This window comes from Bos mutus, chromosome 16, assembly GCF_027580195.1.
Source record: "Bos mutus isolate GX-2022 chromosome 16, NWIPB_WYAK_1.1, whole genome shotgun sequence".
NCBI classification, from domain to species: domain Eukaryota; kingdom Metazoa; phylum Chordata; class Mammalia; order Artiodactyla; family Bovidae; genus Bos; species Bos mutus.
The window spans coordinates 45,905,985-45,924,983 of NC_091632.1; the positions used below are offsets into that span (position 1 = coordinate 45,905,985).

The 18,999-nt window shown below is 41.7% G+C and overlaps 1 protein-coding gene across 1 annotated transcript in view; it reads right to left on the reverse strand.

The window, feature by feature from the left end:
* Nucleotides 1-10,519: 10,519 nt before the first annotated feature.
* FASLG (Fas ligand) overlaps nt 10,520-18,999 on the reverse strand; it is a 31,066-nt gene continuing 22,586 nt past the window's right edge. Inside the window, exons 4-5 of the mRNA XM_005892281.2 lie at nt 15,159-15,215; nt 10,520-13,904 (exon numbers count right to left, since the gene is read on the reverse strand). Of these exons, the coding sequence (XP_005892343.1) occupies nt 13,510-13,904; nt 15,159-15,215 (452 nt within the window). The 3' untranslated portion in view covers nt 10,520-13,509. The remainder of the gene's footprint in view (nt 13,905-15,158; nt 15,216-18,999) is intronic.

The following is an 18,999-nucleotide window of genomic DNA, read 5'->3' on the forward strand; positions in this document are numbered from 1 at the left end:
AAAAAAAGAAATGATAATATAAATAAAGCTTACAGTATAGAGAAAAGGTGTTCTCACCTGGTGTGGGTAGGAGTGAAAATTAGTACAACTTTTCACAGAGAAATTTGATAATACCCATTGAAAGTCATAACTACATAGCTTATACCTTCCAATTCAGTTTTTCTATCCTAAAGAAATACTAACAGAAATACACAAACACATATGTAAACATAGTCATTATAGCTTTTTTGAAACAGCAAAACTTTGGGAACAAATTAAATGTCCCTTCATAGAGAAATGACTCAAGATGTGCTGATGGTCTATGCACACAACCATTAAGAAGAAAGAGGTAGATGTGTAAGATAAATAGCTAGTGGGAAGTAGCTATATAACACAGGGAGCTCAGCCTGGCGTTCTGTGATGACCTGGAGATTTGGGGTCGGGGTAGGGGAGATGGGAGGGAGGCACAAGGGTACGGACATATGTATACTTATGACTGATTCACTTGTTGTGTGGCAGAAACCAACCCAACATTGTAAAGCAATTATTCTCCAATTAAAAAAAAAAAACTTTATAAATGAGGGACTTCCCTGGCCATTCAGTGGTTAAGACTTTGCCTTCTAATGCAGTAGGGCGCAGGTCCGCTCCCTCTTCAGAGAGCTAAGATCCCATATGTCTCAGGTCAAAAACCGAAAACATAAAACAGAAGTAATATTATAACAAATCAAAGACTTTAAGAAATGAAAACAGAAAAAAAAAAAGAAAAGAAAAGAAATAGGTAGATCTGTATGCTCAGAGAAAGAGATGTCCATATTGTTCTGTTCAATCATTTTTTCAACACAATGTTATTGAGCACCAGAATAAAAGTCGACCTGGATCTAATTGGAAAAATACACAAAGGAAAAAAAAAGTCTAGGAAATCATTACAATAGGTGCTGTAAAGGAAACAGAGTAGAAAATAGTAGGCGTAATCCTTGATTCATCTCTTTTCCATGCACCCAACACCCAATCAACAGACCTGAAAATTTTACTACTAAAACTAACAGATCAAAACTTTCCACTTCTCTCCAGTTCTCCTTTTATTATGCTTTTCAGCGGCTTCCACTAGAACCTAAACCCCTCACCCCAGTTTAGAAAGCCCTGCATCATCTGGGCTCCTGTCTACTTCTTCAGCATCATCTCTTGCCATCCCCAGACTCCAGCCCTGTGGTCTTTCCTGCTGTCCCTGCTCTTAATAATTGCTGAGCCCATTCCTGTTTTACAGCCATCACTTTTGACAGTGGTTTTCAACAAGGAGGAAGTTAGGAGCAGCGCCAGGGAGAAGTATGGAAATATTTGGGGGATATATTTAGTTGTGTGAAAAGATTTCAATCTAAAATGGAACTGGAGGGTACGCAGTGGTGGATCTCACACATGCGCCCTCAGAGGAATGGAATTTAAGAACCAGGAGACTGACTTCCTATAAACGTCTGGTTTATGAAAGACTGAGACTTATTACCTGACCAGTGAACATCTGCCAAGAATCTCTCTCCATCCTCAAGCCAAAAAACATGTTTCTTGGACTCTCCCTGAACTTCCCCTTCTTCACACTCCTTGCTCATAAATACAGCTCACCCTAAATCCTCAACAGACTTGCCTATAGCTTGCTACAGCACATGATTCCCAAAGAGCAATTCCTCTACTGTTCTCAAATAAACCTAATTTCTAGTAACTTGAGCTTGCCTCAGTTTACCTCTTTATTTAGGCTGACAGTTGTCAAGTAACTAGTGGACCTATTGTCATTTAAGCCCTTAAAAAAACTCAGCATATTTCTAGATGCATTATGGACTCAAAAATACCAAGAGTAAGCCCAGAAAAAGTTGTTGCCTCGGCTTGCAATGCACTCTAGCTTCATCTTCGCATTCCTGGCCCTTGTTATTTTAAATGGTACCTTCTCAGAAAGGCCTTCCCACTCATAGTTTTCTAGTCTCTCTTTACCTTATCACCCTCTGGTAATTCTCTGTATAGTGTTTATGGTATTTATAATATTTATAAATACTATAAATTTATAGTATTTATTATTGACTTGTCTGTTTATTTTCTCCACCACTCATGCTCCCAACTAGGATGTAAGTTTAAAAGAAGTGAGGAACTTACCTGACTTGTTTGCTATTGTATCCTCTGAACAATGATTGGCACCTGGTAGTTGCTTAATGAATGTTTGTTGAATGAATGAAGAATATTGGTAATATAATGGGGCGATATGATCTTGCTTTGGTTAAGATTTTTTGGATCATAAAAGCCTGGTCTTGAATCCTAGCTCTCTTACCATGTGATCTTGGGAAAGTTACTTAACCTCTCCAAGACTAAATCTGTTTTTGGTCATTTGCAAAATGGGTTTGTAGAGCTGCTGTGGGGATTAGTAAACATAAATGTTGGGCACTTTGCATAATCCTCACAAAAAGGAGTCAATAAGTTACAACTACTATTTCTACTTACATACTCCATGGCTTGGCTTAGGGCAAGAATTAAGTCATGTGATAAGTGTCCCACTATTTTTAAGCAAAGGGCTTCCCTGGTAGTTCAGCTGGTAAAGAATCCACCTGCAATGCAGGAGACCCTGGTTTGATTCCTTGTTGAGAAGATACCCTGGAGAATGGATAGGCTACCCACTCTAGTATTCTTGGGCTTCCCTGGTGGCTCAGATGGTAAAGAATCTGCCTGCAATGTGCGAGAACTGGGTTTGATTTCTGGGTGGTGGAGGAGGGTATGGCAACCCACTCCAATATTCTTACCTGGAGAATCCCCATAGACAGATGAGACTGGTGGGCTACAGTCCACGGGATTGCAAACAGTCAGGCATGACTGAGTGGCTAAGCACAGGGACACATTTTTCAGTAAAAGGGGTATTCTTACCCATCTTGTGAGCCATAAGATATGACAACATGGACTTAGAAGTAGGGCAGAAAAAATGTATTCATCTTCCTCTCAAATGTACTTTCAGCTACCTGAACACTGATTATACTCCTGCTCCCAATCTCAGAACAGAGCAATTTTTTCCGTTCTTCTGGAAAGTTAGAAAGAGTCACTTTGCCACCCAAAAGACATATGAACCATCTCAGCCCCTTGTGTGGTGTTCTTCTCTTTGCCACCCTCCAGACCCCTGCAGAAGCTTCCAGAATTTCTTAGAAGCCAGAACACAACCCACCAGATGATGCAAAGAGGATGCTGAGGTTTGAATTATCTTTCCTTGTAGTTCACACTTCGAGAGTTCTGTTTGACACCTTTGTGTCTCTTTCTCATCATCTGAGTCAATGCTGTTTTCTTTTCTCAATGAAGATATGGGTGAGAATAAGACACATTTCATGTTATTGGAATCCCCAGTTTCTTTAATCTACAGTTTTCAATCTGTTACAAAGATCTAGATTCTTAGTTCATTTACTTAAGGCCAGAGAACTCTGTAGCTTCCTGAATCTTTCACCTGCCTTCTCTTTCAAGCAGGAGAAACTTATAGAATCTTCCTTTCCAGAAAATGTGTACCAAGTTCCCTTCCAGAGACTGGAAGTGGTGCAGGGGTGGTGGTGTTACGGTGAGGTGTACAACAAGACTGAGACCTAAACCAAGTGAAACTAAAAGATCCTTGCCCAGAGAAACATTTGAGGTATCAACAGATGCCTCTACAACTCTCTAGCTTCCTTTGCAAAGGTTCTTGTCTTGCATATGGTATCTTACATGAGTGGACACTTTCAGACTTCAATAACATCAAGAGTGCCTCTTGGTAACTCACTTTGTCACTTTGTTCACCCATGGAAAGCCAAGGCTAGGACAAAAGCAGTAAGGAGTTCTATCCCTTCTGTGATGAGCGGCTGGAGAAGGTAGATTCCTTAGCAGTTCATGTCTCCTAAGAAGCCCTGAGTTAAGCAGGGGGTTTTAGCTATAGATAAGATAGCAAAATGGAGAAGACAATGGCACCCCACTCCAGTACTCTTGCCTGGAAAATCCCATGGATGGAGGAGGCTGGTGGGCTGCAGTCCATGTGGTCACTTAAGAGTCAGACACGACTGAGCGACTTCCCTTTCACTTTTCACTTTCATGCATTGGAGAAGGAAATGGCAACCCACTCCAGTGTTCTTGCCTGGAGAATCCCAGGGACGGGGGAGCCTGGTGGGCTGCCGTCTCTGGGGTCGCACAGAGTTGGACACGACTGAAGCGACTTAGCAGCAGCAGCAGCAAGATAGCAAAAAGCTTAAAGTGTTATATACCACCAGTCAAAAGTGAGTTAAATAGAATTAAATCACTCTATTTAATTACATGTCAGGCTTAAAAAATAGGCATCAAAATGGATCACCCTAGGTTGTGAATATAAAGAGCATGGTGAAGGTGAAATCAATCAGTCGTGTCCAACTCTGCGACCCCATGGACTGTAGCCTACCAGGCTTCTCCATCCATGGGATTCTCCAGGCAAGAATACTGGAGTGGGTTACCATTTCCTTCTCCAGGGGCTCTTCCCGACCCAGGGATCAAACCCAGGTCTCCCGCATTGGAGGCAAGAATACTGGAGTGGGTTACCATTTCCTTCTCCAGGGGATCTTCCCAACCCAGGGATCAAACCCAGGTCTCCCGCATTGGAGACACTTTAACCTCTGAGCCACCAGAGAAGCCATAATGAGCATAGAAAACATTCAATATATTCAACTAACTTTATAGAGAATCTGATACATGCCAACTGCTTTTATGTGTATTACTTCATATATTTTTAAAACAATAAAAACAAGAGACATGTGAGAAAATGTTTTTAAAGGCCATAAAGACATAAGATATTATTACTTTATTTACATAGCTCAGAATGAGATTTACCCAGATATTGTTCCTAAATAGTATTTTTATGTTTGATGGGATTCATACATGATAGGATTATGGATAATTGATTTTTAAGCAAGTAAGAAAGTTTTTAAGTGACTTTATCATGAAAGTTGGGGCTTTCCTGGTGGCTCAGATGGTAAAGAATCCGCCTACAATGCTGGAGACCTGGGTTCGATCCCTCAGTTGGGAAGACCCCCTGGAGGAGAGCATGGCAACCCAGTATTCTTGCCTGGAGAATCCCCCTGGACAGAGGAGCCTGGCAGGCTATAGTCCATAGGGTCGCAAACAGTCAGACATGACTGAGTGACTAAGCACACATACATATCAAGAAAGTTGCTGAGGAACATAGCAGTTCCGATGACTTACCTCAGGAGTGATTTTCCAAGTCACAATGTAGCCTTGTTCCCCTTGGCATTAACACTATTCCTATAAAGTCATAAGAACAGAAATCGGCATTCTTATTTTACAGAGGAGACAAATGAATCCCAAGTTGTTCGTGTCACTTACTTAAGGTCCCACATATAGAAGAGGCTGAACCCAAACCCAGGCCTTTGACCCCAAGCTCAATCTCTTTCCCTGTCACCTTATTAAAACCAGGATGCTATGTGCTGGCAGAGGGGCAGTAGGGGCAACTCATAAAGAATACAGAAGAGAGAAGAAATGAAAAACGAATCAAACAGCAAGTCTCAGCACTGAAACTCTGTGAACCGCATCAACAGAGTTACATCAGAATTATCCCAAAATCAATAGGATTACATCAATATAATGTATGTTATAGATAACAATATGATATAATGAAGAATATTGGTACTAGGCAAAAAGAGACTCATATTGAAATGCAAGGAGATAATGAATCACTGAAAATTAATGAGATGAGGCTCATGTTAAGTGTCATTTTATGATACAGTTTTAAGAAATCTCTTTGCATGTGGAAAGAACTTAAGACATAGGGTTAGACAATTACAGTTAAGTCCCACTTCCACCATTTCTTAGCCACGTCACCTTTAGCAAGGCTCACAACTTTCCAGGATTTCAGTTGTTTTGTGTATAAAATAAGGATAACAATCTACCTTACAGAGTTTAGTGAAAAATAAACAAGATAAGGTACATGAGAGAGCTTGACAAGCCATAAAATTCTACAGGAGTATTAAGCAGCAAAGACCTATGACCAGTGTGTAGAGGACTTCAATCTAAGAAATAACTTTCTAAAATGTAATGTAGTCCAGTACAGAAATGGGTTCCCTCACAGTTCAGTGAGTCCTCTCTTCTGAAACTATTCAAATAGAGAATATGTTTGGAAATGGGTTCCATTTGGAAATACGGCAAAGGGGACTTCTACACTAGAAGAAAGTTTGCCTTATTTCAAAGATTACTTATTGACTTAAGATCTGCGATGAGTAATTTTTGGCAACTGGGGCAATTTCAGGTTTATACATGGCAATCTTAATATACCCTGTCTTCCTTCCTTCTTAAGGCCATGATAGAGACACGTATATCTATGAGAAGAACTCAAGCAGAACCTAAAGGCTGGTCGGTCTTTATGCTGTCAGCTATCAGTGAAGAGCTAGTCCTTGTTGGTACAAACCCAAGGATGTGTAACAGGAAACAGGAGTTTTCTTTTTTTAAATTTGTCTGTTTTTATTTTTGGTTGTGCTGGGTCTTCATTGCAGCATGGGCGTTTCTTGGGTCTACTCTGTGGTTGCAGTGCGCGGGCTTCTCATTAAAGTGGCTTCTCTTGTTGCAGAGCACGGGTTCTAGGGTGCACGGGCCTCCGTAGCTGTGGCACGTGGGCTCAGCAGTGGCAGCTCCCAGGCTCTGGAGCAGAGGTTCAGTAGTTGTGGCACATGATCTTAGTTGCTCCACAGCCTGTGGGTTCTTCCCAGACCAGGGATCAAACCCATGTCCCCTGCAATGGCAGGTGGGTTCTTTATCACTGAGCCACGAGAGAATCCCCAGACAACAGTTTTCTGACTCCAACACAGACTGTACCTCCTACTCGAGAGTAGCAAAACCATACTACGTAAATGGCACAGCATCCTCCCAATTGCTCAGACAAAAAATGAAAGAACTGTCACTTCCCTCATGTCCCACATCCAATCCATTAGCAAACTTGTTTAACACTAACATCAAATTGACTCTCAGTACCCTGGTTCAAGCCACTGCCCTCTCCAACCTGGAGTGCTAAAGCAGCCTACAACTGTCCTCCCAACTCAGAGGCTGTTGTTCTTCATAAACAACTAGAGGTCACATCACTCTCTGTTTCTAGCCCTTTAAAGGCTTTCTATGACCCTTAGAATAAAATCCATACTCTTTTACAAAGTTCCCAAGGCCCTTCATCATCTGGCCTCTGGTAACCTTTCCAACCAGTTTTCATCAACTCACTCCACTCCAACCATATACCTTTTTCGTCTTATGCCTTTGCATTTTAATTTCTCTGCTTCATGTGTTCTGAGTGGTATCCCCTCAGCACTTATCAAACAATCCCCTCCTTCTTCTCCCCTCTCCACCATCTTATCTCCCTTACAATTTCTTCATTAGCACTTACTGTGTGTGCTCAGTCACTCAGTCACGTCCGACTCTTTGCGATCCCATGGATTGTGGCCCATCAGGCTCCTCTGAGAGGAGGAGATTCGTGAGATGCTCCAGGCAGGAATCCTGGAGTGGGTAGCCATTTCTTTCTCCATGGGAGTCTTCCTGACCCAGGAATTGAACCTGGATCTCTTGCCTCTCCTGCATTGGCAGGCACTGCCACCCATACCACTGCACCGCCTGGGGAGCCCATAACTAACTAGACACTTACTTGCTTCTTTTCTGTTGTCTATTTACCATGTCTCCCTTAGAACATAACTCCATAAGAGACTTTATTTTTTGTCGTACTCATGGTATCTTGGATAGTTTCTGGTAGATGGGAGACATTGAACAGTTTTTGAATGAATGAGCGTATGCTTCCTTTCAAGTACTAGGATTTGGGGTGACACATTTAAGGAAATAACTGCAGCAAATTTGAGGGATGCTGGTGATGTCTAACACTCAATTTTAGGTGTAACTTACACTGTGTGTATAATGTAATCTCTATCCATTAGCCCCAAACTGTCAATAAAATTTGTGTACACCCAGCAACCTGTGGTAGGAGTGCCTTGAGGGCAACGCAGATGGTCCACGATAGGAGTACCTTAGAGAACATGCACTGCCAGAATCCAGGTGAGAGCCAGGAAACCTGCTGTTAATGTCATGTGGACTGCTCAAAGAATGGAGGTCTTTCCTGAAATTTTCAGAAAACTTAGGACAACTTTTAGAACAGAAGACAACTTTCAACAGAATGTGATTGAGGTTCATGTCATTCTACTGAGAAAGAGAAGAAAGGATAACCCCATAGAATTGAAGGGGTCTCCGAGAAAGAGAAGAGACAGGCCCAGTGCACTTTTCTCTAAAGATGTACCAGGTAGAACAGTGAAGAAATGTCTGCCAGCAAAGGGAAAACTTTAGCGACAGCAAGAAAGTTGTCATTGAGGTGATGCTTTTCTACCCTCTGGGTGAAACGTAAGGAGCAAAATACCCACTTAGCTGTCTATATTTCCAAGGCTGGTGGTTTCTAGATGAATCCCAAAGATTCCTGGCTACTATCAGTAGTTATATTATTTCTGAATAATGTCCATTTTTGAGTCTGAAGGCCCTAAGAAATGGGCTTTAATTCAGCTTTCCTAGGATTACCTCATTCTGCCTCTGGATGATTCAAAACCCTGGAAAAGAAACACACAAATACATACACACAAAGAGAAAGTAAAAAATTGTTTCTACTAACATCAGAACTTAACCAAACTCCTTTGAAAAAATGTAATTTAACATACAATTTAACAGCACTCTTTCTTAGATAAGGACCAAGAAATGTCTATGGTTTAACCTCTTTAAGGAAATCTTACAGTGTGGCTTTGAGGAGGCAGCTTCTTAACCAATTCAACGTCTTCCAATGATCTGTTGTTTCAAGTTAGTCATTCTCACAGTGATGGCCCCAGTAAAGCTTTTTTTTCTGAAAAGCTGTGGTAAGTCAAAACCTACTTCAGAGGATACAAAGTCACCACTCTGGGGGGCTAAGAAAAAAAATATGGTTTTCTACGTTTTTAGTTCTTTGAATCAAAAGAAAGAAAACCTCAAACTACTGAACCAGAGGTGACCTTTTTTTTTTTCAATATGTGTTCTACTTTGGGTTTAGCATTTCATAAGGGAATGATGGCTGACTCTATTTTTGTTGAGCACATTCCAAAAGTTTTAGAGTTTTGACATCCCTTGTATTCCTGCTTACAGAAAAATAGCTAAAGAAACCGTTAGTACCTCTTCCCTGAAATGAATATTTAGAGCATAGTAAGTTACAAACTTGTCTTCAGAAAATCCCAAAGGCGTCCTAGCAGAGCAGACTCAGATGCGTAAAAGGGCCAGTAGTACCACAACTAGCTAATGGCATCAGGTCCCCTCTGGATGCCCAGCACCATTCCTCTTTCCTCTTTGCTCTAATACCATTATCTAGAAGGGCCCACTGACCCCTAAAAATGGTCCAGCCAACTTCCCATGACCATCAGAACCAGTTTACTTCAATGGATGGAGCCATATGAAGAATAAACTGATGAGGAAAATTCATTGTGAGGGTTGGGAGTACAATCAGCCAAAAGAAGGGTGAATACCTCTCTGACTTTCTCCAAGAGGTACCTGGTCAGAAACCTGACCATATAAAGCAGATTAATCAACAGAAGAGTTTTAAGGCGATCAGGTGACGTACTCCAACCTGGACCTTTGGTTTTGTTCATTAATTTATTCAACAAATACATATTGAAAAAAGTGAAAGTGTTAATGGCTCAGTCATGTCCGATCATTTGAGACCCTATGGTCTGCCAGGCTCCTCTGTCCATGGAATTTCCTAGGCGAGAATACTGGAGTGGGTTGCCATTCCCTTCTCCAGGGGATCTTCCAGACCCAGGGATCGAACCCAGGACTCCTGCACTGCAGGCAGATTCCTTATTGTCTGAACTACCAGGGAAAACAAATATGTATTGAGTATCTTCCAAATGACAGTTTCAGCTCTAATTACCTAAAAATTTTCCTCAACATTCTCCCCAAAGCTCCTGGTAATTCCAAGGACCAATTAGATCTTTCTTGTTTTCTAATTCCATGAATTAAGATGCACAATTTTTTTTCATCTGTAGCCTCAAACTACCATTGGATAATCTAGTCAAAGATGGATAAACATGCACACACATCCATGAGGCAACACAGCTATAGATTCACTACTCTGAAAAACATATCCACTGAAAGGCCTTTGCCTTATGATTAAAGTTATTTAGTCAACAAATATTTATTGAGCACCTAATATGTGCTGGCGGAGAAGGCAATGGCACCCCACTCCAATACTCTTGCCTGGAAAATTCCATGGATGGAGGAGCCTGGCGGGCTGCAGTCCATGGGGTCGCTAAGAGTTGGACACAACTGAGCGACTTCACTTTCACTTTTCACTTTCATGCATTGAGAAGGAAATGGCAACCCACTCCAGTACTATTGCCTGGAGAATCCCAGGGACGGGGGAGCCTGGTGGGCTGCCATCTATGGGGTCGCATAGAGTTGGACACGACTGAAGTGACTTAGCAGCAGCAGCAATATGTGCTGGCACTGAGTTAGGTAATCTGGAATAAATACAAAGGCAAACACAACAGAAAAGGTCTTGCTTTTGGAACTTTTATTCTAACAGGAAAAAAAAAAAAAAACAGATTTTTTAAATGGTCAAATAAATAACCTAGCCAGATTCCTGGCTAAAAAAAAATGGAGCTCATGTGTGTGGAAAGAACCTTCTCAGATGTTTGTCTCTACCAGGAAAATGAGAAACGAAGCCATTACTGATGGAAGAGGAAGGTTAAAGAAAGGTTTGGGTTGTTTTGTGGTTTGATTTGTCTTTTAGTGAAAGGAAATACGTGAGTATATATGTATTACATGCTAGTGGGCATTATTTCATAGACAGCTAGTTTGAAGATCAAGAAGAAAGAAGAAAATTTTTAAACAGGTAAAGCAGGGAAGAGGAAATGAGTCTAGTGCACAAATAAATGGTCCTCTTCCTCCTCCGTATTGGATGGAAGAAAGAGATCATTCAGATGCAGGTGGGTTTGTGTTTCAGTGGTAGAAGTGAGATTCCATGGTGGGAGGAGGGGATGTGGTTGGTTTACAAGAGGAAAAGACATGATGTAATTGTCTCAAACAGTGAAAAAAAAAAAAAAAATGCTCATGAAGAAACTGAAGAAAAAGTGGTGGGCCTTTGAATGCTGATTTGAAATCTCTGATCACTAATAAAAAGCAGTGGTTCTCAACCAGGAGGGACTTTGTCTCCTCACCCCCAGCCTGGGGACATTTGGCCTCATTCGGTGATATTTTTGGTTATCACACAGGGCGGGAGGGGAATGCTACTGGTATCTAGAGGGTAGCAGGCAGGGATACTGCTAAACATACTAAATGTGCAGGCAGGACAACCCTCACAACAAGAATCAGGAGCCCAGAATGTCAACAGAACCGAGGCTGGGAAACCCTGACATAAAGTGATGTCATATTTGTGTATAGACCATCTCGCAAAAGTTACAGAAGGAGACAGTGATGTTCCTTGTGGGCAGAGGTGGAGCCACAGGACAGGACGAGAAGAGGACTTACTTTCATCCTATATCTTCGTACACCTTTTACAATTTGTACCATGTGCATGTATTACCTATTCAAATAAATCAAAAGACAGAAATAATTCACTGATGGATAAATAATTGATTGGCTGATTTAAGTAGATGATAGATAAAAATAAAATGAAACTAATCAATCAGTTGGAGTTATTTTTCTCCAGCAACATCCAGCTGCTAGGATGCCAGCATAAGGAAAATGAAATTTTTACAAGAGGAAAATAGTGACTGTAACAGAGTATTTTGGAGTTCAGGGTCTTTGAAAGGTACTAATTGTAATGACAGATCATGGAAAAGAGTGAAGATAAAGAAGGAGCTGATAGATAAGCAAGAAAATGATATTATTTATTAATTGAATGTCAAATATGGAAAAATATATATTTTAGGAGAGAAAATGTTGGACCAATTGAGTTGGAATTACAGGAGATTGTGTTGTGAAAATAAGGTGCTGAAGTCAAATTTTAACAGAAGTGTTATTTTTAACAGTGACAAAATATAAGGAGAAGTCATGGTAATAAGCATTTGGACAACATAGGAAAAGGTCATTGTGACTGACCAAGGTGAGAGGGCAAGAAACAGGTGTTTGGATGGATCTCTCAGATTTGTAGCTTCTTCTGGAGAATGATGTACCTCCCCTTATTAATAATGGCAGATACTATTTTTGACATTCCACTATGCATCAGATACTTTATGTACGTATTACCCCACTTTTGTCCAAAAAAGGTCAAGTGACCTGCATAGTTATTAAGTAGAGGAACGAAGATTCAAATTCAGGTTTTTAGGCCCAAAGTCTATGCCCTTTCCATTGTGCCATGTCTCTGCCACCACGAAAAGACAAACTGTCATCAAATCTATGGGAAATAGGTGAGCTTAACACTGGCAATAATATTGGTAATGGAAACTGGGTAGTAGGAGAAAGAAGGGAAAGAGAATATAGTGAGGAGAGGAGAGCCTGGCAAAGATGCAAAAGTCTGCCTCATAACTCTTCTCACACTAGTATATTCTTCTTTAAGTGGGCTTAAGTCATAATGAATGAGGAAGCCATGGAGAAAAGAAATAATAAGGAAAAGATACAAACCTTAGTGATTTCCAAATAGAACACTTATAATGCCTACCTATATTATAAAATATAGTTTTTGTTATGGGTATTCTTTTCATTAAAATGTACAAAATACATATAAATATGGTTATATTATGGGAAAACAGCATTAATAACTGACAATCAAAGAGCTTTGAGGACTATTAGAGTTGGTTACCAAAAAGCATTCAAAATCTACCATCAAATGCAGCCCATATTCTAACATGCCCTTCCCAATTTCCACATTCTTTCTACTTATGTAACCCTCTAGTCACATACTCACACTCACACACACGCACACACCCCTACAATTGCACTGGAAATATACATGCTGTATAGGGAGTGCATTAAGTTCCCAAAAGATTTCTTTTGCTTCTCTGTTAACATGACCTGATGGCTCAGACTGTACATCTAGAAATAAAGATGCTGCCAGTGGGATGCTGGCCTTTCAGTCTCTTTAGCTTATCATGCAAGCCTGGTCCTCTTTTCCCATCCCTTATACATTCATGTCATATCCATATACATGAAAGACAGCCTCCCCTGAGGTAGACAGTAGACCCACCCCAAGAGGTGAGTTCAAAGGTGCCATTTTCAATGTGTCCGAATGCACTAGGCCACTTAAGATGAGTGTAGTTGCTGACACAAGCAACTGGTAGTCACTTTTCCCTGCCTTTGCACCTCCACATGGCAGCCCAGAGTTTCATGTTCATTGCTCACAGTCCTCCTCCTGTCTGGTTTGTGGACCTTAGGTGAGATAAGGAACTGTAGACCTGCTGGACTCTGTGGTCTCAAGATCCTCCTGGTTCATGTCTTCACTCATGACCTCAAGTGGACTTCAGAAAACTCTCATTCAAGACAATATTCTCAGGGCCTGTAATAAGGAATCATAATGGAGAGAATCCCAGAGTGCTTTTCTTAGAGTTTATATAAGCCAAAAAATGTCTTAGATTCCTCAAAACTGACCAGAGAGAGTTCAGATACATTGACATATAAATGGTCAGCACTGGTTAGATTGAATACAGCCCCCAGGTAGCTGCTGCGGGCCCACATCTTGCCAGAAGTGCAGTAGTTCATCATCTTCCCCTCCATCAGCACCATGTCCTGGGGGTACCTAAAGTTCCTGGAGTAGACCTTGTGGCTCAGGGGCTGGTTGTTGCAGGACTGACCCCGGAAGTACACTTTGGAATACACAAAATATAGCCCAGTTTCATTGATCACAAGGCTGCCCTTCTTGTACTTCACCCCAGAGACCAGGGCAATTCCATAGGTGTCTTCCCATTCCAAAGGCATGGATCTTGAGTTGAGCTTGCCTGAAATCAAACCAGAGAGGAGCTTTCAGCCAGGAATGCTCATGTATCCCACAGATCAAGCTTTCAAGGCAAAACTGTGGACCATTCCTTGAGCAAATGCTTTTTCCCTAAGTGACAGAGAACTGGGTGATGGGTCAGACCTGACCTGTTACTGAACTTCTTCAGCACGTTTATCAAATTGACTCCCTCGATTTTATCATCCACACAACTGGGACAATAACATATGTTTCTAACCAACTGCAGTGAGAAAAGACTAGGATGATTTTAGCTCTCTGGAACAGAGATTCTATGAACAGAGGTTCAGAACTAGCATCCAAATTGCTAGAGTTTGAGTCTCTTCATGAGAGGAGAAGTCAAATCCAAGGAACTCTGAAGTTCTAAAGTTGGAAAGGACCTTAGGAATCATCTAGTCCAACTCTTCACCTACACGAAAGATTCTTCAGTATGGGCAAAAATCCCCTTTCCTTTGTATCTGCACAGCATGGTGTACATACCTACTTCAAGCAGAGAATGCTGAAAATATTGCTTTCATACCTTTCATGTCTTTCCCTATTAGATTGTAAGCTCCTTGAAGGCAGGTGCCATGTGTGATTCAACTCCACATGCCCCAGGTTTGGCACAAAGCATGTGCTCAAGAAATATCTGTTGATCTAAACTGGATCATTTTACAGCCTCTGCTGACATAGTTTCAGGGACAGCAGCATGCCAGTTTCTGTGATACGCATCCACTTTGCAGATATTGGTGGACTTCACACTGACAGTGCCCCCACTGTCTTGCTATCAAATCATGTCACTCCACGGCACGACCACGTGTGCCAGGACCCAGCCTCCCTTCTCCTATTTCTGCATGGACAGAGTAAAGCTCTCCCAGAAAACCAGGGAAACACATATTGAAATAATTCACTGTTCACCATCTCCCCAGCTCTCACCTCTTGGACCTGTGTCCCAAATTCCCCAAGGGTCCTTGGAGCGAGTGAAGAGAGTGAGCTCCTTATGAGCAGGGATCATGTCATAAGCAGCTCCATTTCTCCTGTTTAGAGCAGGGCCTTGCCCAGAGCCGCCCTTTGTGTGTGTGTGTGTGTGTGTGTGTGTGCATGTGTGTGGTGTTGACGTAACTAGAAAGATGTGACTACTCTTGGGTTTCAAATACTGTCACTGGAAAGTATCAGCTCCCTCAGAGCACAGTCACGGAAACCAACCAGCTACTCTGCTTTTTGCCAAAGGCTTTCCCAAGATGGCCCTCCAGATACAGACCTGTTAAATGAGCTGCTTTTTTCAGTTCCTTTTTCTCAGAGGGTGGACTGGGGTGACCTGTATTATAGAGAGATGAAAGATACATATAAAAGTGACATAACTACTATTCTTTTTTGTGGGACTCTAAACAGGGCATTTAAATAAAAGATATTTTTATAAGCATAAATGGCAACAGTCTAACATCCACTAATCATTCAAGTCCAAACTGCAGGACTTACAGCAGCCTATATTTCAGAAACAGAGAGGTAAAAAGGAGTCAAATTAAGATAGACATGCATAAATTATAAATTACACAACAATATAAAGGTCAGTTTATAAAGCCCTCCATATAAGTTACTGCATTTATAACTCCCAACAATCCTTTGAGGCGGCAATCCTTACAGATGCCAAAATGAGCTTGGAAGTTGGGTGACTTGTCCAAGAAGACCCGCTAACTCAGTGTCAGAGTGGGACCAACACTCAGGTCTCCTGAGTCCAAATCCCGGGCTCTTGCGTCTCTGGCTCTGCTGCCCTCAGGACTACAGGACAAAGGTTGAAGAAGACTGCTGATGTCCAGGCCACCAGGTCTTCCCCAGCGGCATTCTACAGTTGGCCCCAGATTAATTCCTCTAAGGTCTCAAACACCGCGAATGACTCCTCATTAAACATGTAATTGCACACAGGTGTTCCCCACCACATGCTCTCTGCCCGTCTGTCCAGCCTCCTCTGGCTCACTCACCTACACTGGACACTGCCACACAGCAGTTCTGAGCACACCCAGCCTCCCTGCCTCTGTGCTTTTGTCCGTGCTACTCTTCCTGCCTGGAATGCCCTCCCAAACTGATCTCTGTGTCAAATTCCTATTGACACTACAAACACCATCTAAAATATCTCTTTTCCTGGAAAACCTTCCCAAGCCTTTCTAATCAAATATGATTTTTCCCTCCACTGAAACCTGGAAGCACTCTGGCTTCACCCTATTTTGTCCGTTCTGACTCACCTTTTTTTCAATGGTAACTGGATGACTGGTCTTACTCCTCCAAATAAATAGCAAATTCCTTACTATATGTTTAATCTACCAGAGTAATTAGCTCAGTTTCTAACCCAGGGCATGCAATCAGTACATGTGCATTAAATTAAACTGAAAGATTGAAAATAGACAACAGTTCTCAAAATAGATACTATTTCTCTGACTTGAGATCTTTCAGTGCAATAGCACTACCATTTGGCTAATGAGTTCAGCTAACTTAGACTTTGAAGAAAGTTGCATAGAAGAGTGCTCATCCACAGCAGGCTCCTCACGGTTAGCCTGTAAAACTCCATATGATGTGCGCATGCTCCCATCAACTGAGACTATGATGTGAGCAGTCATTCCCTCTGTAGCTGCCCAAGACCACACATCATGAGTGAGGTGTTAGCGAACAGGAAAGGCAAAACTGAGTCTCTTCTACATTCCTATACCACAAACCATCTGTGCAGCTATCTAGCATTCAGCCATAAACTGACAGGAAATGGAACAGAGAACCACATGCTGTCTATCTTTATATCCCTCAAGTGTTGGTCTCATAGAAGGTACTCAATAAAAATATCTGCTGGATAAATGCTGGAATAAATAAAGTAGAAATATACCCTACACTTTTGAGGATGACTGTTTCCTGCTCCAGGGTCTTTGCACATGACATTCTCAGAGCTGGACTGCTTTTCCCAGCCTCCCACACCCCCGGACCCTCCGCCACACATACACACACCCACATTAACAACACCTCCTTAGAGGGGAGTTTCCAGACCATTCTATCTTAGGTTGCATTTAGCACAGCTTGAAAGTCTGTTGTCTGTTTGCTTGCTTTTGTTTATCTTCTCTAGCATGCTAAGAGCTCCATGAGAGCAGGCCCCTTGTCTTTCTTGTTCTGCTATCACCCACTAACCCACACCCAGCCTGGCATGCAGGAAGCACTCCAAGAACATTTGTGAAACAATAAAAGATTCGGTGAGTTAACTGTGGAAAAATGACAGTGAACCAAATAAGAAAGTTTAAATAATCTACAGTAGTAAGTACCTCCCAGTTAACCTGTTGGAGTATAAGTCCTTCTAGATGCTTACTAAGAATATGAAAATATGTATATGTATTTAAAGAGTGAATATTAAATGAAATACACTGTTTTATAACTTGTCTTTTTATCTAACAACATGGACAATCTCTATGATATTGAATGTCCTTCTAGTATACAGCTTTAGTTGCTGCATGTTATGCTCTTGTGTGAATACACTGTGATGTGTTTAACTAATTTCCTATTGAGTGGCATTTAACTGTCTCCTAAATGGTTTATTAGAAATAGTCTTCTAAGAAAGTGGTGAACATCCTTATTATAAATTTTCAGACACATTTTATTTTCTTTAGATAGCTTTAGTGATGAGATTACAAGGTAAATTAACAGTATTAATCCTTTGATATATTTTTCCCAACTGCTCTTTAGAGAAGGTATAGTGGAGAAGGCAATGGCACCCCACTCCAGTACTCTTGCCTGGAAAATCCCATGGACGGAGGAGCCTGGTAGGCTGCAGTCCATGGGGTCGATAAGAGTCGGACACGACTGAGCGACCTCACTTTCACTTCTCACGTTCATGCATTGGAGAAGGAAATGGCAACCCACTCCAGTGTTCTTGCCTGGAGAATCCCAGGGACGGGAGCCTGGTGGGCTGCTGCCTATGGGGTCGCACAGAGTCTGACACGACTGAAGTGACTTAGGAGCAGCAGCAGCAGCAATTTACATGCCCACTGACTGTCACTAAGCAGACCCTTTTCACTCACATTTTTTGCCAATTGGGCTTTATTTTTTTAAACTTCACTAATTAGATGGGTCAACCTAGGTATCCCCCTTTTTAAAATTTGCATCTCTTATCTCATTAGTAGAGTTGCTAATTTGATTTCTATGTGATAACACACCAATTTCTGGCCCATCTGGTTTGGCCTAAGGAAGATACTTAATACTTGTTATTGGGACAGGTTGATCTGACTCATCTGCTAACTTGATTTTTAATCACTAAAAGGACTCTAGAGAGTGTTGAAAGATGAGTAATTTGGTACCCCTTTTACCGGCCACATTTCACTGATCTTCAAAGCTATTTTATATTAGAAATCCTCCAGAAGCTTTATTCTTCTAACGAACATTTGTACTCTGCTTGGGTACATCTGGAATTTCTCTTTACAGGTTCATACCCAGAATTAGAAACCAGAGGACCTTACCAATAGCTCCTACAAGAGCCTACCTTCCAGGGCAATAGGGTGTCTTGGGTTTCTCAGGCACAGCCTGAGAATTTGGAGCAGGCTTCCCTGACTAGATGACCAATGCTGTCTTCTCTTTGCAGAGGCATCTTGCCTGTCATCTTTATTTCTCATTCCATGACCATCAGAGACAGATAGGAGTAGGAGTTTCCCTGTGTCACAGGGCCAGAACATGTACTGGTAAGAGCTGGAGGTGACAAGGCATCAGGAGCCTGAGTTCCTTCTCAGCCCCATTCCAGCCTCTGTGCCCAGAGGTCTTGGGCACATTACTAATCTGTCTGGTGTTTTGTTTCTCTTCTGAACGGTGAGATGACTGGACTGGATGTTCTCTAAGCTCCTTTCCATCTTAGTTTAATGAGTATTCTAAATCCACAGTTTCCCAAACTATGTCCTGAAACTTTAAGAGGCCAACGTTCAACATTGTGATCTTCCTGTCCTGGATCTCACACAGAGGATTTCCCTTTATTATCAAAAATAGTGCGTGATTGTCTCCGAGTGAAGTGGGACTACCCTCTGAAAAATGCCTAACGTTTTCCTCCAAGCTTTCCAGCGGCTGCAAGAGAACCACCCTAATGTGGA